A 21,180-nucleotide genomic window follows, 5' to 3' on the forward strand; every position below is an offset into this window, starting at 1 on the left:
TTTGAGATGGAACGAACTCGGCGGTTCTTTATTTAAAAAAAAAGCGAAAGCAACTATGGTTCAAAATATAATTTTTCCGGCATAAAATCAAAAAGTGATCATAGAGGTATGAAAATGTATACATTAGATTGGCATGAGAGCCAATCAGCCTGTTGCGTGGAACCAACAAATTACCTAAGCTTATTTGAATTAAATGTTTACCAGAAATTACCCAATTCTATTTTGTTTACAATTCTTGTTAGAATCAAACAGTAGTCGAAATGGGTAATTCCAATCAAGATATGTACGTATATGACGGCATAATCAAACTCTTATTTTAGTGGTAATCCGCAGCGTAGCGTTTAATTAAGGCCTCACGCAATCCTAATTGGGATACGATTCCCCAGGGAGCCAAGGACTTTCGTAAAGCGTTGACTTTGGCTCCGACAGTTGGCTTTGCCATGGTGGAGTCACCGGTCGTTTTACTGCTGCTGCCAATAATTTGTGTGGCCTCCCATTCTTTATCTGCAGAATGGAGGCTGGCTAGGATGAGCTGCCAAATCGTCATCCAGCAAGCCACGCAGGTCACCTACATATATCGATGTGTGAGTTGCTTAGGTGCCGGCACACCCGATCATTTGTCTCTGGAGCTGGAGCTGCATCGATGTGTGGGCAGTCAAGTGGGCACAGTGACGCGCGACATTGAGAGCCACGAACTGGAGCCCTTGCGTCGGACAGACAGCATGAGCATCTTTCATATTCCCGCAGGCCGCGATGGGGATGGCCTAGTACGTCGTATAATCGATATGCTAAATCCGCGACAGCCTCGCAGGCACCTCCACAAATATATCTTCCTGTGGCCCGGCGCCAATCTTGAGCAGCTGCATTCCCTCTTCTCTGGATGCTGGGCGAAGCAGTTGCTGTTTGGGCTGGCGATCACTCGAGTGGATGACGGAATCTTTGATTTTGACCCCTTTCCCGAGGGTGGGCTTCGGGTGATGCGGCACCGCGACCACGCTGCAAGCTACTCCGACAAGCTGAGGGATCTGCGGGGATTCGAGCTGCGCTACTCTATGTTCACGGATCCTTTGATGGCTATACCGATACCACCGGTGGCCAGATACGGATACAGGGCAGTCGATGGCGTGGCAGCCCGCGTGGCCGCACAGATCCTAAACGCCAATGTAACCTACGTCCTGCCCGATGATAACGAGTCCTACGGACGCTGCCTTCCCAATGGAAGCGTTACCGGCGTGGTCAGAGATCTCATCAGCGGCAAGACGCACTTTGGGCCCAACTCACGCTTTGTCCTGGACTGCATGTGGCCGCAGGTGGAGGTGCTATATCCACACACGCGGAGGATGCTTTACCTGGTGGTGCCAGCGTCGGACATTCAGCCGGAGTACCTGATCTTTCTGCGGGTCTTTCGTCGGTCCGTGTGGCATCTTCTGTTGGCCAACTTCCTGCTGGTTGTGCTTTTCTTCTGGCTGTTGCAACGATTGCAGAAGTGCGTGCCACGGAGATGGGAGATGGGGCGGGGATTCACCTTCGCTCGTTGGTATGAGATCGTCGAGACGTTTGGCAAAACCCATTTGGGGGAACCTGTCGAAAGATTCTCGCAGATCAGCTCGATGCGGGCCTTCCTCATGTGTTGGATTCTCTTCAGCTATGTCGTGACAACCATTTACTTTGCCAAGCTGGAGAGCGGCTTTGTCCGGCCCACATACGAGGCGCAGCTGGATAATTTGGACGGACTTTCTCGCCTCAATGTGCGCATCTATGCGGTGACCACCCTCTTCGATGCGGTCAAGTCCACACTGTCGGAGCGCCACTACGACTTGCTAACCAGTAGGAGCAGGCAACTACCATTGGAACTCACCACCTCCTATTACCAGCTGATAGTGAGTCGCAAGGATAGGCGATCCGCTTTTATAATGAGGGACTTCCATGCGAGGGACTTTCTGGCCCTCACCTACAATGCCCAGACGGATCGTCCCTCCTATCACATTGTTAAGGAGTACCTCAGATCCATGCTGTGCACATATATTATGCCGCTGGGATCGCCATTCCTTTACAAATTTCAATCCCTGTACACGAGCTTTCATGAGCACGGATTCTACGAGCATTGGCGCCAAATGGACTTGATTACTAGGGATGGGACATCGCCCAATGCAGAGGAGTTTTATGAGGAGTTGGGCGACCAAACGGATACGGATCCTGCTGTATCTGACGCCGTAGGCAATCGCCGAAAGAAACATGTGGTTCTAACGTTGGATGTATTGCAGGGGGCTTTCTATTTGTGGTCGCTGGGAATTGCATTGAGCAGCTTGGGCTTTGTGCTGGAGCATGGCTATTTTTTTTGGAAAAAACAAACTGCAGGATTAACAGAAACCGTATAATCCAAACTACATTTGTAACGAAATACTCAAATTATGTATCGATGTCCAACACCGATTTTATTTTTCTGAGTTGCATGTTTAGCATATCGATACTATTAATGCATATATTTTTCGTGTCCGGCAACACTCTTCACAACAGCTGATAATAGCTTAAAAGCGCAAAACGTATTTCGGTCGCTGCAAACAGAACTGCATTTGTTTATTAATCAATCAAAAATATAGCAACGCATGCAAAGAGCATCACAAAGCACCAACAAGCATCAACATGAACCTTATCTAGTGGAGACTAACAATTCCTCAGTGTATCCGAAGCTACAGCGGTAGTTATGGAAAAATCAAAGCAAAAGTGAACTTCAGAATAGTTAAAAGGTTAAAATTATAAGATATTCAATGACAAGGATTGAGTCGTGGTAGCCAAGTGAAAAATTCATCAACGTAAATCAAACAATTGGAGAATATTCCACTAAAAATGTTCCACTAGAGCGGCAAGAGTCAAAGGTGGCGTCGTCACAGTCACATCGTATGATCCATTCGAGCGCTCTGATTGGTCGAGAGCGCTTTTGCATGCTTTCCCGCTCGTTTATGTGTTCCTCTCTGGGCACAGTGTCCTCAGCAGTGCTGAAAAAGCTGCAAAGCTTGTAAAATACGGGACTTAAACTTAACCGATCGGGGCACAATGACTACTCCTCACATTAATTCATAATGAAAAGCATTTATATTTACACTCCTACATATACACCTTTATACAGTGGTAGCCATACATATCTCTAGAGTTTTCACCACCTGCAAATGAGTACGGAACCACTGTTGTATTGTTGCTAAAATTTGTAATTGCGCCGCTTAGAAATTTGATAAACAATCCGAGAGACGAGACGTGTGTTTATATTAATTACACAATATTGTTGATGTTTTCAGCAGCAGAAGAAAATCTGATATGGATCATAATAGCATGGACTTCATGTCCGGCCCCGTGGATGAGTCCCTGGACCTGTTCAAAGAGGACGATGCCTTCGACATGATCAACGAAGTTTTGCACCCGGACATGTTGGATAATTTCCTCAACGAAATGGACCTGGAACAGGCGCAAATGTACGAGAATATTCTGCGAATGGATGAGCCTCAGCCCATGGTGCAGCCACAGCAGCAGCAGCCATTGCAGCAACAACCGCTGCATGTTAAAAGCGAGCACTCTTCGCCAGTGCACATCAAGGAGGAGCTACAACTTCCCTTCTACAAAGCGGATCCTCTGATGACCGCCAGCTATAATTTACTTCAGCAACAGCCTCAGCCGCCGCAGCAGCAGCAACCTCAAACGCCGCAGCAGCCGCAGCAGCTGGTCCTTAAGGCTGCCCAGCCTACCACTACTATACACCACATGGATGCCACTAGGCTACCGCCAAATACCCCACTCTACACCTCCCCCCTGCCCAGTGGCTATGTTTACCAGACTTCTTCACCGCCCACGCCACCAGCCGAGTCGACTCCGCAAAGAATCCAGGTCCAGGCCCCTTCCCCATTGCCATTGGTCACGCAACCAATAGCACAACCTTTCATCATGTATACTCAGCCCATCACCACTAATCCGACGATTTTGACGACCGCAGAGCAACCTATGACGGTTCTGCTAGAGAAGACCATGGCCACAACTGTGACCAGTCCCAAGCCCTCACCGCCCATTGCACCGAGCAACGGCAACGGGAGCAGACCTAGCAAGGGGAGAGTACTTTTGGCACCGTCTCCAGCCACCGAAGCCGCCAATCAATCGGTGGCCGGTAAAGTGCCCATCAATAGGGTACAGCCCAAGGTGAAAGAAGTGAAGCGTTCGGCCCACAATGCGATCGAGCGTCGTTACCGCACTTCGATCAACGACAAGATCACCGAACTAAAGAATCTAGTGGTGGGGGATCAGGCCAAGCTGAACAAGTCGGCCGTGCTGCGCAAATCCATTGACAAGATACGAGATCTGCAGCGTCAGACGAGCGAGCTAAAGTCAGAGCTGCAGCGTTTGCAGCGGGAGTTGATGGCTCGCGATGGCTCCCAAGTGAAGGATCTACTTCAGCGGGAAACGCGACCATGGCCCGTCCGTGGTGGCTCGAAGAAGCGTCGCGAGAGCTCACTGACATCTACCACAGATGCTGGACTAACTCCGCCGCGTAGCGATGTCTCCGATCCCTCCCTCTCACCTCTGCACTCGGACATTTCCCTGCCGCCCTCACCATACGGAGGATCCACCGCCAGCTGCAGCAGTGGCGGCGACAGCAACTGCAGCAAGGATGATCTTCTGGTGGTGCCAAGCTCTATGCGGGGCATGGCCACCCACTCGCGCTTGGGGCTCTGCATGTTTATGTTCGCGATTCTGGCAGTGAATCCCTTCAAGAGTTTTCTCCACGGCGGAAACCAAGATGAGGATAACCTTGGAGGGGAGCTGAGCCGTCAAAGGCGCATGATTCTTTCCTACGATATGGATGGTGGTGAGTTTTCTTTCTCTCAGCCTCTGACTGTCTTATTCTAATTGATGTTTTCCTTTATGCGGCAGGCTATGCCGGCTGGCAGCACAGCTCCTGGCTATGGCTACTGAATTTAACGCTCATGTTGGGTTGCCTGGTGAAGCTCTTGGTGTACGGTGATCCCCAGTTGGATGCTCAGACGGATGCCTACTGGCAGCACAAGCAGCGAGCGGAGGCAGACTTTGCCGCGGGTCAGGGAGCCCAGGCCTATGCCGGCTATCTAAACTGCCTGCACATGTTCGGGCTGAGCCTGCCGGCGACACGCTTGGAGTGCTATTTGCAGACCACCTGGCAGTTCTTGCGGTTCATCTTCCACAGACTATGGCTGGGCCGTGTGCTATCGCGTCGCACCGGAGGCCTCTTTTGCAAGGCTGCCAACCGGAAACAGGCTCTGTCCTCGGCCCGAGAGCTGTCCTTGCTCTTTAATCGCCTCAATCAATTGCATCTGACTGGACATGGTAACGGCACGGACGGCAATGGCATAATGATGGCCCTCTATGCCAGCAATATGGCCGAGGTGGCACACAATCTATTGACGCCGCGCGAGACGATCTGCATACATGTTATGACCGCTCTCCGTATGAAGCGCAGTGCACCCAAATGGCTGCAGTCACTTTTTGCCCTCTACTACATGGGAAGGGCGCGACAGGAGTGCGGCCGGACTCGGGCTGCCGAACAGACGCAGGAACTGCGCTGGGCCTTTAGTGCCTATGGCTTCCGTTATTGCAGCACCCATGACTTTAGCTACGATCTAAGCGACTCTGGCGAACAAGATGGCTTTTTCACCAGGCTACGAAACGCCTGTGATCCTGCTGCCTATGTTATCAAGGTGGGTGGTTACTCTCGCTACTCGATCTGTATTCTCTGTCTATGTATATCCGAATCTTTCGTTAACAGCAATATAGGGAGCATCTACTGTTTAAGGCCATTGAGTGTCTCGTGGGAGCTGGCCACAAGTCGGCGGCAGGACTTCCCACTGCCGGCGGTGAAGTGGAACTGCAGCAGCAACAGCACAGCGGCACCATAGTCAGCAATGTCCTCAAGTATACCTCCCTGCTGAGGGAAACCCTCTGGGCCGACGAGGACGAACGCGATACAAATGTCGTTTGGTGGGCAAACATCTTGGAAATTGCCGTGCACTGGCTCCTTGGCGAGGACACACTGGCGGAACAACTATACGACAGCATCAAGCAGATTCCCGTGCAGCTGGAACCAAATAACGACACCAATCATCTGCCCAAAGCCCTTCATGCGGCGCTCGGTGCCAAGATGCTATTGCTCATGTAAGTGTGTGTGAATACTTCCAGGGAGAACTAAGAATCTGCAACATTTTCATGCAGGAACAATGGCAACACTCCCGACAAACGGCTTAAGAGATCGATCAACAGTTTGTGCGATGACGCCAGTGCACAGCTGCAGGAATGCTTGACCGTCAACCGGATCACCAATGCCAAAGGCATTCAGCTGGTGAGAGAGTGTAACAATCTGCATTTGATCAAAAAACCAAACCAAACACTCCCGGAGATGACACGCAGGTGCATTGTAGTCGCATTGTCTGTCCATCTTGATTTCAGGCAATACAACTGCAGTGCAAGCTCTGTGCATTTCATAAATCAACGCCGTCCAATGTCGCTGGTCCAGTTTCAGTCCCTGCCCCGGTGATAGATCGTCGCTCATTATTTCTGTTCTGATTCCGATCCAATTCCAGCTATTCCAACTGCTCACCTGCGATTGGCTTCTGGAGACGCTGACTGCTTTGTGGGAGCTAGAGCATATGAATGTCGAGGATGATGGTTACTATCAAGTGCCTGGCGAAGTGCTCGAAAAGTTCCAAGCCGGATTGAATTCCTTGCGAAGCATTGTTGAGAATATACCAGTAAGCGCTTAAATTAAATATTCTGATCAGCACAAAATGTCCCAAAATCCATAATTTTGCAGAACGCCCAATCGAGAATTTATTTGTATGAGGCCGTTTGTCGTCTCATGGCCGGTGCCTCGCCCTGTCCCACTCAGCAACTGTTGGATAGGAGTCTACGCTCGCGCTATGCCCATTCATCCATATTCTGTGGCAGCAAGGATCGGCGGCATCAGAACTTTGAGGGTGGGGAACGAGAGCGCGCCTCAGCCATGTACGTCGCATGCAAATATCTGCCACCAGCCCTGTTGAGTTCGCCTGGAGAGCGTGCTGGCATGCTGGCCGAGGCGGCCAAGACACTGGAAAAGGTGGGCGACAAGCGCAAGCTGAAGGAATGCTACCAACTAATGAAGTCGCTTGGCAGCGGCATTGGCAGCGTCAAAGCTTAGTTTAAATAAGAATTAAATTACACCCACATTTACTATGTTAGTGGATTTTTTTTTTGCACATTTCACCAAGGAGCCTTGCGCAGACCCTTTCCCACATTTTCCCCTCCTAATTGTGCTAGAATGTAACTGAAAGTAATTTAACATGCATTGCAAAATTATATTTGTTTAATATTTACAATAATCACTAAACATATATTTATGTCAATAAATATTTGAAGAGTTCTCGTCTCGTGTCTTCAGCACTTAACAACTTAAGAAATTAGCCACTCTGCTGCTCAATTGGAAGCCCTATAATTATATCCGAGTATCTCCTATATTATTTATAATCCCAGTAAGACGCACTTTCTTCAGGTACTTCATCCGAATGGCAACTCAAATAAATACAATTTAAAATTAATACTGATTGACAATTGCACAATTTTTTATAAATACGAAATTAAGAATGGATACTCGTAACAGATATCTTTGTATATATAAGCGGAGGAACATCTAATCCGAAGGAACAAAGAAATAATGACTCATATTCTAGTCGAACCAAGTTATTGGTCAATCGTTCTCAATTTTCTGGGTGAGTTTTTGAGTGTCTTGGCAAACAAATGGTAGTACTCTAAGTCGGTGTTTCCATTTAGCCCAAAAATATTTTATGGATTCGCATGCCACCTGCATTTTGTGGCATCCTGCATTTGACGTACAGATGGATGGAAGCCTGCCTCTAATAATTATGGACTCGCACAAGTGGATAGATGTAGAGGATGATGTCTACGATTATGAGAGTAGGCGACGCGAGTTTGAGATGAATGGTATCGCCTACAACGATTGGATACTAAGGCTGACGGTTGCCATTGAACATTCCCATTGCGAGGTACATATGTTTTTGTGTCTTAGTCAAAAATTGTGTCGCACCTGGAGTGAGTATCTGGCCGACAGTAATGGCAGACGTCATGAAAACCAAGACTTAAATGCTTGTGATTCGTGAACAGATCAATCAACTGAAATGGTAGAGAGGCTTAAAGCAGAAGATTTATGGTTTTTATAAAGTAATCGAACCATTTTTTGATGCTCCGGCAATTTGATGAACGAAAGTGTCAGCAATAGCTTCGTTTTGGACTCCATACGAACGTCTCGAACATCGGACACAAATTGTTTCGTCTCAGAGCTGGTCATCTGCCAGCGCTTGCCCAGCTTCAGATGTGACAGCTTGGAGCAGCTGGTTAGGACAGACAGAAGCTGACAATTGACTCCTTTAATGGGATTAATACATTCTATGGCCAAGCATTCGAGTTCAGTTAGTTGACTCAATTTGTCCACAGATTCTGAGGGCCAGTTGTCGCATTCGAGCGCCTTGAGTATCTTAAGTGCCAGTATGTGATGCACTTGGGCTGGCCCAACGCGAATAGACAGGAGCTGCAGCTGCTCCAAGCGATTGGCATAGCGTTTGGCCAAGGATTTATAGAAATCGCTGTTCACTTCCCCAATCCAGCGCGAGATCATACGCAGAGATTTCAGCGACCTAAACTCTCCTATATCGGGAAGGTTCAAGTGAAAGTTCTCCAGTGTTAGATGTTCCAGTTGGACACAATGGTCTGCCAATTGGGGCAGTTGATACGAGCGTTTCAGGGCTCGTCCAAAGTTCAACAAGAGGCGGCACAATTTCGCCTTGTTGTGAAACATCCGCACGAAATTCTCTTCAGCAAGATTGACGTCAATCCCATCCACATCTAGGGCTTGCAGTTCACCGAAATTTTGCAACTGTTCAACTGCATGAGATATGCATTAGATATATGTACATACATATATGTGTATCAATTGGCAAGCACAGGAAAATAATAATACGAGTACCTACGCTGAGGCGCTCTAGCATCGATTAGCGTCAGGTTTCTCAGGCCAGGAAGCTTTATCAGCAACTGCATAATGGTAGTGTGTCCACCTCTACTGTCCCTCGACGCGGGCGGTGTGTCCGTGTCAGAGTGCATGAATATCAGCACAAGTTGTTGCAGATTCGAACAGTGCTGGCTGAGCAGATCCAGAAATGGGTGGGTGAACGACTCGTCCCAGCGACCGTGGGGTACCTCACAACGAACCACGCTAGAACCGCACAGTTCCAGCATGTATTCCCAGTCCTGGACGGTTTTTAGCATCTTCACATTGATTTTACTATAGCGCGTAGGCAATAGGCTCGCCAGCACTTGGCGGAACAGGGGATGGGCGCGGCCCAGATTTAGTTGGTCCTCGAGTGCGTTCAGATACGAAAGTATCTCCAAATAACAGTCGTAGTTTAGCTGGAGTATACCTGGCTTGGGTCTGATTCCCTGCGGTCTTCCCTCTTTTCCTCCAAGGAAGGAAAACGGACAGCCGAGTCCTAGTTTATCCATTATAATTTGGATTTGTTCTCGAATTTCCGAATTTCGATTATATTTATAGTCCTGCTATCGATAACAGACCAGCTGATTATGGACAATCGAAACTAAACCATTTGCTATTATAAATGCATATTTAAGACATTTCTAGCATTTCAAGAGCAGATACCGGATTTTGCTCGGTTTTTCTATAATGCCAGCATTTACTCGATTTGGCGCTCGCTGCGGAATCGGTTTATTTTTGCCTACACAGATGAGCTACTGGAGGATAAGGACATTCTCCGAGGATACATATTTTACGGTATGGAGTACCATTTCTATTGTTGGCTACCATTAAGAAATCATTCTTTTCATTTATTAATTAAAGATCAACCCAATGTTTTAGTGGTCAGATCCCCATATCTGAATTCGAGCATCTTTGACATCAAAACAAATCGCTTTGTGGGCTCGCGAAACTTTGACGACAGACCGATCGAATTCTATTTACTGCAACGCTATGACGCTCAGAACAGGGAAATTATTTGGGAAAGTGGCAACACAATGTCCAAAAAGCTGAAGGATCTACAGGGTCGTGAAGTTGTCATTGGAATCTTCAATTACAAGCCATTCATGTTGCTGGAATATGTGGGTACATTTATTTTTGAAAACAGAATTTTTTTCAATAGAACCTTTTCTAAACGAATTGGCTAGGAAAGGCAGCCGACTGTTTACGATCGCGCTCAAGGCAAGACGGAAGTCTTCATCGATGGCACCGAAGTGCGTCTGATGATGCTATTCTGTGAACTCCACAACTGCACTATCCAGGTTGATACAAGTAGGTTATTGTACTCATAAGGGTATTCTTAAGCTCACGAATAATTCATTCTGTTCCAAGCTGAGACGGGCGACTGGGGTGGTATCTATTCAAACGGCACGGGCTATGGTCTTTTAGGAATGGTGCTCGATAGACGGAACGACTATGGCATTGGGGGATTGTATTTCTGGTAGGATTGCCATACCATATTCGTATTTGTCATCCATATTAGTTCATACCCTCCTAAAATGTTTTGGATAGGTATGAAGCTTATCAATTCATGGATATGACCCACTTTATTGGTCGTTCTGGGGTCACCTGTCTGGTGCCAGCTCCCCATCATTTAATCAGCTGGACCATGCTTCTACGACCATTCCAGCCCATGCTTTGGCTGTGTGTGATGGTCTGCCTGCTGCTCGAGATACTGGGCCTTTGCTTGACCCGTCGTTTTGAGCATTGGACGCGGGCACAGACCTGGGTCGAAAGTCTACGGTTTGGCTTCGGCAGTGCGCTAAAACTATTCGTCAACCAGAGCACCAGCTATATAACCAGCTCGAATTCACTGCGAACCGTTCTCTTGGCCAGCTACTTGATTGACATTATTCTGACGACCGTCTACAGTGGCGGACTGGCGGCTATTCTGACTCTGCCCACTATGGAGGAAGCGCCCGACTCTCGGCAGCGTCTCTATGATCATAAACTTATCTGGACTGGTACATCACAGGCATGGATCGCCACGATCGATGAGCGGTCAGCTGACGTGAGTCCTGAGTCGTGGAAATATTACAAATATTCAAAATCTGTCAGTTTTAGCCAGTTCTCCTGGGACTTATGGAGCATTATCGTGTATCCGATGCCGCCCAGATCTCAGACTACGCCCGTTCGGAGCAGATGGGATTTGTTGTGGAGCGCTTGATGTATGGGCACGTGGGTAATACAGAGTTGATTGCCAACGAATCATTGGAACGATTAAAGCTTATGGTCGATGACATATACTTTGCCCTCACGGCGGCATTTGTGCCACGACTGTGGCCCCATCTGGAAGCCTACAACAACTTTATTATGGCCTGGATCTCCTCGGGCCTGGACAAATTCTGGGAGTGGAAGATTGCCGCCCAATATATGAACGCTCATCGGCAGAATCGCATACTTGCCTCCCAGAGGCTGAACCTTGAAATCGGTCCCGTTAAGCTGGGCATCGACAACATCATTGGCCTGATCATGCTTTGGTGCTTTGGCCTGATATGTAGCTTGCTGACATTTATGGGGGAGCTATGGCACCACAAGCAAGTGAAAATGCCAGTACCTTAAGTAGTTTTGGGTTAAATTAATACGAATGAATTGTTAAATTTGGTTTGTTTTTTGGATTTGCTTAGCTCGTGCCAGACGTGGAGGCCAAATAAATTTTGCAACCATGTAAACACAGAAGTAAAAAATCATAAAAAAAAGTTCCGAAACGAGAGCTTAGATCTTGCTGTTTAGATGAAGCACCTGGTTGGTGACAGGCGTGATTGGGGGATTAAGCTCGTAGTCTGCGAGAGGCGTGCCCCACAGCTCGAACAGCGTTTTACTGGCCAGTTCCACCGAGTCCGAGCTAGGGGGAATCTGTAAAAACCACAAAGCTTTTAACAAGTTGAGCTTTTACTCCACTGTACCTTTATTTCTGGTCCACCTTTGCCGTCTTTAAATTTCTTCTTGTACTGCGCAATGGCAAATCCGTTGTCTTCAGTGGGGGGTGCAAATTCATCTATGTTCATATGCATAAGCTTCCCAGGTTCACCTGTTGGTATCAATTGACAAGGAGAGCGTTCCAAGCATACATATGTACATACATATGTGATCAGAGGTAACATACCAAAACAGCCGGACGCCACAATGGTAATTTTGTCAATGAGTGTCTTTAGGCTCTTATCTGCATGCAGAAACAGGAACACACTCGGTCTCGGGTCACGCTTATTGATCAGTCCTTCAATCCCTTTTTGTAGAGCCCTTCATACTCTTTCCGACTGTATGGGTTTGATCTCGCGCAGCTTCTCAGAAGCACAGCTTTTCTCCGTACTGTTAAATTGCCAGGCGGGCATTGATAGAAAAATGAACATAAGAGGCAGAACAGCATAAAAGTACCAGCTCGTCTGATTGACATGCACCACATCCATAGTTAGCCCCCCGAGTTTTGATCTTCCTCTCCGGATGAACCTTCTTCAAAGTTCGCTACTGACTCCGGAATGTTGTCTTCTTTGTTTTCCTTATCCTCCGAGGCATTTGGAAGGTGCTCGTCATTATCCACCGCATCAAAAGATTGCTAAACAGATCGGTTGGGGCTTTCGGTACTATTAGCCATTTTAATTTTATTGGATAAACGTAAACAATTGTTTTGTGACAGTTAGTGGTTTAACACAAAATTGTTATCGATGGTTTGCGGCGTAAGATATCGATATTTCAAAATCATAAAATCCCCCAAAACAATAAATAAATTTCAATATAGTTAAATTTTGACTTCTCTCCAATAACATTCCACTTCTTAGAGAACGAGATTTTTTTGTATTTTTAGAACCGATGGCGGTTTTCGCTATTAATATTTCTTTTAGTTAATACCAATTTGTATATGTACAGATTATCCTCTATTTATAATGACAATTATCCCAAGGAGATGACTGTTTACTCAGCTGGGGGCACGGTGTTTAATTTCAAGCGCCGTAGGCGGCCTAGGACAAAGATCTCGTCAATTGCTCGTTTGGCATAGAACTTCTGGTCTTCACTGAGCTTGCGATACTCTAGGGACCATGTTTGGGCGTATATAGAGGACTCCTGAGCTTCAGTGACATCGAGGGACATCGGTATGTCCGGCTGTTTCTGAAGATGGGGCTGGGGCTGGAGCTGAGGCTGGACGATGCAAGCACTGGCGAAGGCGGCAACGTCTGCGGCAGTGGGTTTCTTTTCAAGCTCGTCCTCAAGGTGTTGATGCTTTTCCTCCTTGCTCACCTCCATCTCTAATACGGCGGGTATCCGTTCCGTTTCGTCCATCGGTGAGTGGTGCTCCTCTTCGCTCGTGTCGATTTCGCCTTCGTGTGTTTTTGGGCTTGATTTACATCCGAAGACAAGTGCTTTTTTTAGATACTGCAGATGGCACCTGTGGCGGCGTAGATTTGTCGTCGATTTGTGGGTAAAAGACATTAATCCCTTGCAGCCAGTGCAATACAATAGGTTCTCAAGGATTGTGCCATCCTCTTTCTCAATTTTTCGGTAAACGCGCCACACAGTGCTGCGCGTGCTTTTGTCGTTTACTGCAAGCTTGTAGATTCCATTTTCTATTTTTTCTCGTATATCTTCGGACCTAACTGGCATTGTTACGGTTGCTGGAGCCTGCGAGGTATTACTGGGGTTTGTTTAAAATTATTTTGTTATGATTTTTTTACATACACCAGCTAGCGATGTGCGGTGTTCACAGAACCAATTATCGACATTAAATAAACATCGATTTGCACAGTGACGATAGAATCGAACCATAGACTGCAACAACTCCAGCAACTGGCACATTGCGCCGGCATTATATAGTATATCTATCGAATATTGTTTTTATTTAAAAAATCAGTTTTACCTAGTTTTGGTCCCTAGTTTCAATGGCCGCTTATTGTTTGGACTTTCTTGGCTTCCAGGTGAGTGGCAAATTATGAGATTATGTTGTTCAATACCACCATCTAACATGGTTCTCGTCTGTTAACAGGAGGCGCTGAAAAAGATGCGAGATGTGGATGACAAAATTATATACGCTCTGAACGCACTTCCCACCGAATCTTTCAAGGGCCAGGTGGATAGCGAAAACACGTGCCGCGACCTGTATGCTAAGCTGCAGCAATCGCACCTCTCTCGGGTAATCTAAATCTTTTCGATCTAGATCGCCCCAATTAAATTTTTATTTTTTAATCGAACAGCAAGACAAGATACGCAATTGCATAACACTGTCGGCGAATAGTCTGAAGAACCTCCGGGAGCAGCAAGAGGCTCAGCCTAGTGATGTGGATACGGGCAGCAAGTTCAAGGCAGAGCAGCGAAAGGTAAAGGCATCATGGAATACCCACAGGTGTGCGTGCTTATAAATTGAAATTATGTTTATCTGCTCTATAGCTGAGGGTGCTGCAATCAGAGCTGTATGTGGAAGACATCATCAAAGAGCGGACGTACAAGGCATTCAATGAACGCTGCCGGTCCTACTTCCATGCTGGACAATAGAGTGATTCGCAATATCAAAGTGCAATTGAACGTAGTGCAGTGACTTGATTAGTTTTAAGCTTAAATCTTAGGTCTAAACCATAAGGGAATCGCCCAAAAAACATTACTGACCTGGTGGCATTTATAAGCACTTGGTTTGCACTTGGCATATTGGCTAAAGAAATACATAAATAAACCCGAAAACAATTTATTTTTCATTCATTGTTTGGCAAATCGTACATTTCATGTGTGGATCTGATGGAAACGTTCTTCATTGCTGCCAAGGCTCCAATTACTAGCTGGGTCGCATCCTTCAGGTTGTTGTATTCGTGCATTAGTTTCATAATGTGCTTTAGCTGAGCCACTTTTGTACTGTCCGGGCGATTAATTTGCTTTTTGGCCTTTCGACGGGCTTTTCCTTTCGAACTTTTCATAATGCTTGCCTTCAAGTTGCGAGTCTTGGCCCCATTCAACTAATGCTCGCTATCGATATCATCATATCTATTGCATCAGCTGTAGTGCATTCCAGGAATATCTGGCAACTCTGTGCGCTAAAACGTGTGGCGTATCGTGCGTAAAATTTCCCATTACTCTTCGCAAAGAAAGCCCTCCCATAGACAGGTAAAGAGAGTGTTGATTGTTAATAATTCCGTAGCATGTGCTATTACTTACCAAAAAGAGTGACTGGGCAAGTTGTGGGTGCAGTACGGCCTGCTTCTGACCTAAGCCCACGCACAAACACATGCATGCATACATATGTACACTTTGCCATACACACAATATAAATGTGAAAGTGTTGTGATTGTGCATATTGCTTAAAAAACTAAAAAGTTCATCGAACGCGAATGTACATACTAGTACACCACATCAAATATTTGGAGAGCAACGTCATATCCGGGCTCTTTCCGAGATACCCCTGCCCTAAGGAAAAGTTAGGGAGTTTTAGGGCTTGGCACTTCACTAAAGTGTGGATTAAATCAGACCTCATTGACTGTTTATGTTCATATGTATGTACATTATATGCGTTTAACGAACATGTATCAAAGTTTTTTATATTTTCCATTTATTTTTCATTTCCAAAGTAAAATAATTATTCAATAATTTTCCACACATGAAAATTTTCAGCATAGTGAACTGAAACGTCAACACCATGTCCGCTACCCATAAACAGCGGTATAAAAATGCCGCACTGGACTCGACAGAAATGCGTCGCCGCCGCGAGGAAGTTGGCATCCAGTTGCGAAAAACCAAGCGTGAGCAGCAATTGTTCAAGCGTCGCAATGTTGTGCTGGATTCATCCCCCACCGGAATGGAGAGCAGCAGCAGCAGCGAGTTGCAGGTATACATTCTATATTTGGTTTACTGTGTTGCATGGTCACTAAACGACTTTATATCACAGAGCACGGACATGCAAATTGCGGACAGTACTACTGGCCAGCAAGGAATGGGGACACAGTCATTGGGCCAGGCAGAAGCTGGTGCCGGAACAGGACCGCAACAATCGATTATTAACCAGGAAATGATAAAAATGCTATACAGCTCAAAGGAGGCCGATCAACTCGAGGCAACGCAAAAGTTTCGCAAGTTGTTGTCCCGCGATCCAAATCCGCCCATCGAGGAGGTCATACAGAGAGGCATAGTTCCCCAGTTTGTAACCTTTTTAAGAAAAAACAGCAATGCCACTCTGCAGTTTGAGGCAGCCTGGACACTGACAAACATTGCCTCGGGTACCTCGCATCAAACCAAGATTGTCATTGAGGCTGGGGCTGTGCCCATATTCATAGACCTGCTGTCCAGCCCCCACGACGATGTGCAGGAGCAGGCCGTTTGGGCTCTGGGCAACATAGCTGGCGACTCCCCCTTGTGCCGTGACCATCTTCTTAGCTCTGGCATTATGCTGCCCCTGTTGCAGTGAGTAGAGAAGAGCATTTGTTGGCGTCCTCCAACAGACAATATATACATTTTTCTTTTTTTGCAGAGTGTTGAGCTCTTCGGAGCGTATCACTATGATCCGGAATGCCGTTTGGACACTCTCAAATTTGTGCCGTGGCAAAAGTCCGCCAGCGGACTTCACTAAAATAGTTCACGGTCTGCCCATACTGGCTCGCCTGCTCGATTACACCGATGTGGATGTACTCAGCGACACATGCTGGGCCATCAGCTATTTGTCCGATGGACCCAATGATAAAATTCAGGCTGTCATAGATGCTGGCGTTTCTCGTCGTCTGGTCGAACTGCTACTGTGAGTACTTGTGGTTCAAATAAGATTAACTCAACCGCTTATCCTCCTTCTTCTCATTCGTCTTTCAGGCATCCCCAGCAGAATGTCAGCACAGCTGCTTTGAGGGCTGTCGGTAATATTGTGACCGGTGATGATCAACAGACTCAAATGATATTGAGCTACAATGCGTTGCCCTGCATTAGCCACTTGCTCCACTCGACGACGGAGACGATCAAGAAGGAATCCTGCTGGACCATATCAAATATTGCCGCTGGCAATCGGGATCAGATTCAGGCCCTTATCAATGCCAACATATTCCCACAGTTGATGACCATTATGCAGACGGCCGAGTTCAGGACGCGCAAAGAGGCCGCCTGGGCCATTACCAATGCCACCAGCAGTGGCACCTCCGAGCAGATCAACTATCTGGTGGAGGTCGGCTGCGTGCCGCCAATGTGTGATTTCCTCACTGTTATCGATTCGGACATTGTTCAGGTGGCGCTCAATGCCCTGGAGAATATACTTAAAGCGGGCGAAAAGTACCAGGTTCGACCCAATCCTTATGCCATGGCCATCGAAGAGTGCGGAGGTAAGTACATTTTGTTCATAATTCATAATTGTATCCTAATGCCTTACTTTTACCTTTAGGTTTGGACAAAATCGAGTATCTGCAGGCGCATGAGAACCGTGACATCTATCACAAATCATTCTACATCATTGAGCAGTACTTTGGAAACGAGGAGGAGGACACTCGTGTGGCTCCTGTGGCGGGAAATCAACAGTTCGAGTTCAATCCGCAGAATATGCCAGATAATGGTTTCAATTTTTAGTACCAGCAAAAGATGAATATTCAAACTGACAAACAAAGAAAAACGCGACAGAAAGGTAGATGAGAGGGGACAGCAACAGCCGACACAGTGAGGCTGGCAGGCAGGCAGGCACATGTCTAAGTGCAGTCACTACTAGCATTTAAGTCAAATTGGTGGTCCGTCAGCGGTCGGCTCATTTCATGATTTTGTTAAGAATACTCTCTCCCATGATGATTTTGATTTCGATTTTGATTTTGATTATGGTTACTTTTAATTTGCCAACGCAATTGGTCCAGGACCATCCTGAAAGTGTTGCCCCTAGATAGCTACATAGTTTATTATACTCCACCATGGAATTTTATTCCTTCTCAAATTTCAGTTTGTAAATACTTTTTCATACGTTGAGAGCCCTGACTTGGTGTTGTTATACATACATGCGTAAAAACAGACAAAAATGAACGATAACGATGATCATTAACGAATAATGATAACGATGATAATATGGTTTTTATTTAATTTCAATTTTGTTACACAAATTGTTTAAATTATGAAGATTTTAGTTTAATGTAGAGGACACTTTAATAAAAAAAAATAAAAAAACCAGACCAGACCAGAACCACACCTGATCGGCATACTATCTCTGGTTATTTTTCTGAATAACCTTAAGATTATTTTACATACATATGTATAATGTGGAAATGTATGCCCAACACCCTACCTGATTACCAAGATCCAACCATTCTTAGGAACGCTTCACGAACTTTACTTTGTAGGGCTTTGGCGTGAGCGTGATTCCGGGCAGCAGTACCATCGATGGTGTCTCTCCTGGCGGCAGAACAATGCAAAAGTGCTGTACTATCCTAACCAGAAAGGAGAAGATGCAGGCACGAGCCAAGGCATCGCCCAGACAGCGGCGTCTGCCTATTCCGAAGGGCATGAAAAACTCATCCTTGAAGCACTTGCCACCCACATCGATGAAGCGCTCTGGCCGAAACTGCAACGGATCCACCCAGTGCTGCTCGTCAAGATGCACCGAACGCAAGTTAATCAGAATGGTGGCATTCTTGGGAATGTCGTAGCCTCCCAGCTGTGTGGGCCAGAGGGCACGACGGGGTCCCGTGATGGGTGTGATGTGGAAGAAACGCTGCACTTCCATGATGAAAGCGTCCATGTAGTCAAAGGCTTCCCGCCGACTGAGATGGGGAAAGGCGTCCGATTTGGCGGAGTTGACGTTGGCCGAGACCTCGGCGAACAGCTTCTCCTGGACATCCGATCTCATGGCCAGCACCATGAGAGCCAGGTTGATGGTGTTGCTGGTGGTTTGGGAGCCGGCAATGAAAAAGTCCAAAATGGTCATCACCAGCTGGGTTTCGTTGAAGCTACTGCTCTCACTATCCGAACTCTGGTCCCGCATCTCCTGCAGATAGGCATAGATCAGGTCACTCTCCACCGGCTCATTGTCCGACGCCTTCTCCAGCTGCCGTCTGTGATCCGCTATGGTATCCATGAAGAAGCCGTAGAGCTCTGTGTTGAGCTGTCGGATGAGATTGTAGCCGGTGCGATCGGGGGCCACATGCCGCAGCCAGGGGAACTGCGCGAGTAGCCCCCCACAGACATCGAACAGCTTAGAGCGACGATTCATCAGGTCCAGCAACCTCTGCAGCATGCTGTTCCCCTCGCTGGCGATCCTCTTTCCGGCTATGAGGCACCACAGCACATTGAGCACACCGTGGGCCAACCATGTCACCGGCTCTATGGGTGCCTCCTCAGTCTGGCCCAGCTGCAACAGAAGCTCCTCCGCCTCCCGCTCAATGTGGCTCTCCATCTGACTACGTCCGTAGCCGACGTGGCGCATCTGCTTCATGGCAAAGTTGCGGTGCTCGTACCAGAGCTTCCCGTCCGTGAAGGTTATACCCTTCCTCGTTCCCATCGTCCGCAGCCGCAGAAAGAAGTTGTCCGGCCTCCCCTCAAAGACCTCCTGCAACTGCACCTCGCGCACCATCTCGTGCCCAAGGGCCACCACCACGTACTCCTGACCTAGCTTCAGTCCCAGCAATTGGCTCTGGTATCGCTGCGCCCACTGGCCAAAGAGGATGTGCTGGCCGCCCACAGCCCGTGCCTCCTTACGGAACTGCAGCGTGTTGCCCAGCCAAGGCAAGAATCGGGGACCTGAATGTAAAGAGAAAATCTGTTCAGAAAACTATCCTATCTTATATTGAATCGATGTCTTATTGTGGTTGGTTGGTGATCGATCGGTGATTAAAGTTCAAATGAGAACTAAACCGTTCGTATGCCTATGCCTATGTCCGGAAGGAATACTCGTATGTATGGAGTACTACACTAATCTAATCGGCAGCTAGTGAAATCTGTTAGCTAGTAAATCATGAAATCGCCTAAAAGAAAACTTTAAATTGAAATCTGTTGGTTATCAGAAATATCAATGCGGGGCACCTGTACATGTGCTGGGATTGGGATCTGTTCTAGTTGATTGCTTTAAGTTTTCATACACATTTCGTAGAGTAGACAGTGCGTTTCAATAATATAAGAATACATGCCCTCTAAGCTTCTGGTACAGTCTGGCATAATTTTGAGTTGAAATTGATAGAAATATCCCATATTTACTCGTATGTAAATGGTTCTACTATATAGGGAATGCCCTGCACTGCATGGCATTACAATGCAATATTATCCCATCCCAGCAAACTGCATTGGAAAACTGAGAAATGCATAAATCAGCCGTACCCCTACCCTTGTTAGGCACGTATGTACCTCAGACCAGTTAGGTTAGGTGTCAGATATGCTGTGTGACAATTTTATCAATGCCGTCTCCGTCCCAGTCCCCATCGCCATCTCTGTCGCTGTCGGTGTCCATTTCGTGTTGCTAATGAGGGGAACCATTTGGGAGTAAGGCAGGTCGTCTTGTCTCTCTATGGCTCCTACATGGATCACATGGAAGGCATCGCCAAGACACAATAGACACGACACTTTTAGTTCCATGAAACTTCAGAATGCTCCGAATTCATCACAGGTTTAATGGTTACATGACTCTTTTGTTTATCTTCATCTAGACCCAATCTGAAACTCGCATTTCTATTTGAAACACTACAAGGGAATTGTGCCGCGTATCCTTTGTTGCCATCTCACCTGGAGGGAAATTCTTGGGACGCTGCACCGATTTGATAAGTGAATAGATCACAAATCCAATTAAAATAGCGCACAAAAATATGAGGGCACTCATTTCATTTGTCCAATTGATGAATTATTGAGTACGAAATAAAACCGTCCGTCTGTCCGCACACCACGCCAGCTCTGTGCCAACTAATTCCGAATCCAATTCACGAGAGAGTCGGACCCAGGCCCAGACCCACGCGCCTGGCCTGTCGTTTTTCATGTGGGTCTATTGATAGTGCAGGAAAAAAGAAACAAGAAAAAAAACGACTCCAAACGAAACAAAACGAAATGGGTGAAAAAGCCCGTCTCAGTTGATAAATCATGTACGTGTGTAGATATATACATACATATTATATATATACTTATACTCTCGCGCATACAGAAATTCGACCGAAGATCACGTCCAAAACGTGCCTGCCTAAGAACTATTC

At 46.8% G+C, this 21,180-nt stretch overlaps 10 protein-coding genes across 16 annotated transcripts; 5 read left to right on the plus strand and 5 right to left on the minus strand.

The window, feature by feature from the left end:
- The first annotated feature begins 440 nt into the window (after positions 1-440).
- LOC6602327 lies at positions 441-2,378 on the plus strand. Its single transcript, XM_002027305.2, has one exon. The coding sequence runs from the start codon at positions 441-443 to the stop codon at positions 2,376-2,378; it is 1,938 nt and encodes a 645-aa protein (XP_002027341.2).
- A 200-nt stretch (positions 2,379-2,578) lies between these two features.
- LOC6602329 (sterol regulatory element-binding protein 1) lies at positions 2,579-7,411 on the plus strand. 2 transcript variants are annotated; one of them, XM_026992750.1, is made up of 7 exons: positions 2,579-2,747; positions 3,294-4,849; positions 4,915-5,714; positions 5,783-6,168; positions 6,226-6,352; positions 6,594-6,761; positions 6,824-7,411. In XM_026992750.1, exons 2-7 carry the CDS (start codon positions 3,313-3,315, stop codon positions 7,187-7,189), a joined length of 3,384 nt encoding a protein of 1,127 aa, XP_026848551.1. In that variant the 5' UTR covers positions 2,579-2,747; positions 3,294-3,312; the 3' UTR covers positions 7,190-7,411. The 2 variants fall into 2 exon arrangements, with proteins under 2 accessions (XP_026848551.1, XP_002027343.1); XM_002027307.2 differs by having other exon boundaries at positions 3,297-4,849.
- Positions 7,412-7,490: 79 nt separating this feature from the next.
- Positions 7,491-11,760, plus strand: LOC6602286. Of its 4 annotated transcripts, XM_026992755.1 has the most exons (8): positions 7,491-7,757; positions 7,819-8,051; positions 9,688-9,847; positions 9,914-10,170; positions 10,237-10,360; positions 10,421-10,529; positions 10,601-11,099; positions 11,153-11,760. In XM_026992755.1, exons 1-8 carry the CDS (start codon positions 7,703-7,705, stop codon positions 11,648-11,650), a joined length of 1,935 nt encoding a protein of 644 aa, XP_026848556.1. In that variant the 5' UTR covers positions 7,491-7,702; the 3' UTR covers positions 11,651-11,760. The 4 variants fall into 4 exon arrangements, with proteins under 4 accessions (XP_026848556.1, XP_026848554.1, XP_026848555.1 ...); XM_026992753.1 differs by lacking the exons at positions 7,491-7,757; positions 7,819-8,051 and having other exon boundaries at positions 9,719-9,847; positions 9,932-10,170; XM_026992754.1 differs by lacking the exons at positions 7,491-7,757; positions 7,819-8,051; positions 9,688-9,847 and having other exon boundaries at positions 10,030-10,170; positions 11,157-11,325.
- LOC6602285 lies at positions 8,003-9,601 on the minus strand. 2 transcript variants are annotated; one of them, XM_002027308.2, is made up of 3 exons: positions 9,033-9,601; positions 8,237-8,946; positions 8,003-8,178 (listed from the first exon to the last, which is right to left on the minus strand). In XM_002027308.2, exons 1-3 carry the CDS (start codon positions 9,559-9,561, stop codon positions 8,071-8,073), a joined length of 1,347 nt encoding a protein of 448 aa, XP_002027344.1. In that variant the 5' UTR covers positions 9,562-9,601; the 3' UTR covers positions 8,003-8,070. The 2 variants fall into 2 exon arrangements, with proteins under 2 accessions (XP_002027344.1, XP_026848552.1); XM_026992751.1 differs by having other exon boundaries at positions 9,029-9,093.
- A 25-nt stretch (positions 11,761-11,785) lies between the features above and the next one.
- Positions 11,786-12,679, minus strand: LOC6602287. Of its 2 annotated transcripts, XM_026992757.1 has the most exons (4): positions 12,464-12,679; positions 12,195-12,397; positions 11,995-12,119; positions 11,786-11,944 (listed from the first exon to the last, which is right to left on the minus strand). In XM_026992757.1, exons 3-4 carry the CDS (start codon positions 12,100-12,102, stop codon positions 11,804-11,806), a joined length of 249 nt encoding a protein of 82 aa, XP_026848558.1. In that variant the 5' UTR covers positions 12,103-12,119; positions 12,195-12,397; positions 12,464-12,679; the 3' UTR covers positions 11,786-11,803. The 2 variants fall into 2 exon arrangements, with proteins under 2 accessions (XP_026848558.1, XP_026848557.1); XM_026992756.1 differs by having other exon boundaries at positions 12,195-12,679.
- A 204-nt stretch (positions 12,680-12,883) lies between these two features.
- On the minus strand, positions 12,884-13,767 carry LOC6602288. The gene is made up of 2 exons (XM_002027311.2): positions 13,760-13,767; positions 12,884-13,702 (listed from the first exon to the last, which is right to left on the minus strand). Exon 2 carries the CDS (start codon positions 13,682-13,684, stop codon positions 12,998-13,000), a length of 687 nt encoding a protein of 228 aa, XP_002027347.2. The 5' UTR covers positions 13,685-13,702; positions 13,760-13,767; the 3' UTR covers positions 12,884-12,997.
- A 117-nt stretch (positions 13,768-13,884) lies between these two features.
- On the plus strand, positions 13,885-14,759 carry LOC6602289 (coiled-coil domain-containing protein 58). The gene is made up of 4 exons (XM_002027312.2): positions 13,885-13,995; positions 14,064-14,210; positions 14,272-14,394; positions 14,465-14,759. Exons 1-4 carry the CDS (start codon positions 13,960-13,962, stop codon positions 14,567-14,569), a joined length of 411 nt encoding a protein of 136 aa, XP_002027348.1. The 5' UTR covers positions 13,885-13,959; the 3' UTR covers positions 14,570-14,759.
- LOC113566558 (DNA repair protein SWI5 homolog) lies at positions 14,741-15,015 on the minus strand. The gene has a single exon (XM_026992638.1). It carries the CDS (start codon positions 14,980-14,982, stop codon positions 14,764-14,766), a length of 219 nt encoding a protein of 72 aa, XP_026848439.1. The 5' UTR covers positions 14,983-15,015; the 3' UTR covers positions 14,741-14,763.
- A 74-nt stretch (positions 15,016-15,089) lies between these two features.
- LOC6602290 (importin subunit alpha-7) lies at positions 15,090-17,988 on the plus strand. Its single transcript, XM_002027313.2, has 6 exons — positions 15,090-15,169; positions 15,674-15,887; positions 15,948-16,459; positions 16,527-16,790; positions 16,859-17,358; positions 17,418-17,988. The coding sequence occupies exons 2-6, from the start codon at positions 15,699-15,701 to the stop codon at positions 17,597-17,599; spliced, it is 1,647 nt and encodes a 548-aa protein (XP_002027349.1). The 5' UTR covers positions 15,090-15,169; positions 15,674-15,698; the 3' UTR covers positions 17,600-17,988.
- A 78-nt stretch (positions 17,989-18,066) lies between these two features.
- Positions 18,067-20,936, minus strand: LOC6602291 (probable cytochrome P450 305a1). Its single transcript, XM_002027314.2, has 2 exons — positions 20,723-20,936; positions 18,067-19,747 (listed from the first exon to the last, which is right to left on the minus strand). The coding sequence occupies exons 1-2, from the start codon at positions 20,814-20,816 to the stop codon at positions 18,321-18,323; spliced, it is 1,521 nt and encodes a 506-aa protein (XP_002027350.1). The 5' UTR covers positions 20,817-20,936; the 3' UTR covers positions 18,067-18,320.
- Positions 20,937-21,180: the final 244 nt, after the last annotated feature.

The sequence above is a fragment of the Drosophila persimilis genome, unplaced genomic scaffold (assembly GCF_003286085.1).
Source record: "Drosophila persimilis strain 14011-0111.01,24,50 unplaced genomic scaffold, DperRS2 tig00000780-arrow-arrow-pilon, whole genome shotgun sequence".
NCBI lineage: Eukaryota > Metazoa > Arthropoda > Insecta > Diptera > Drosophilidae > Drosophila > Drosophila persimilis.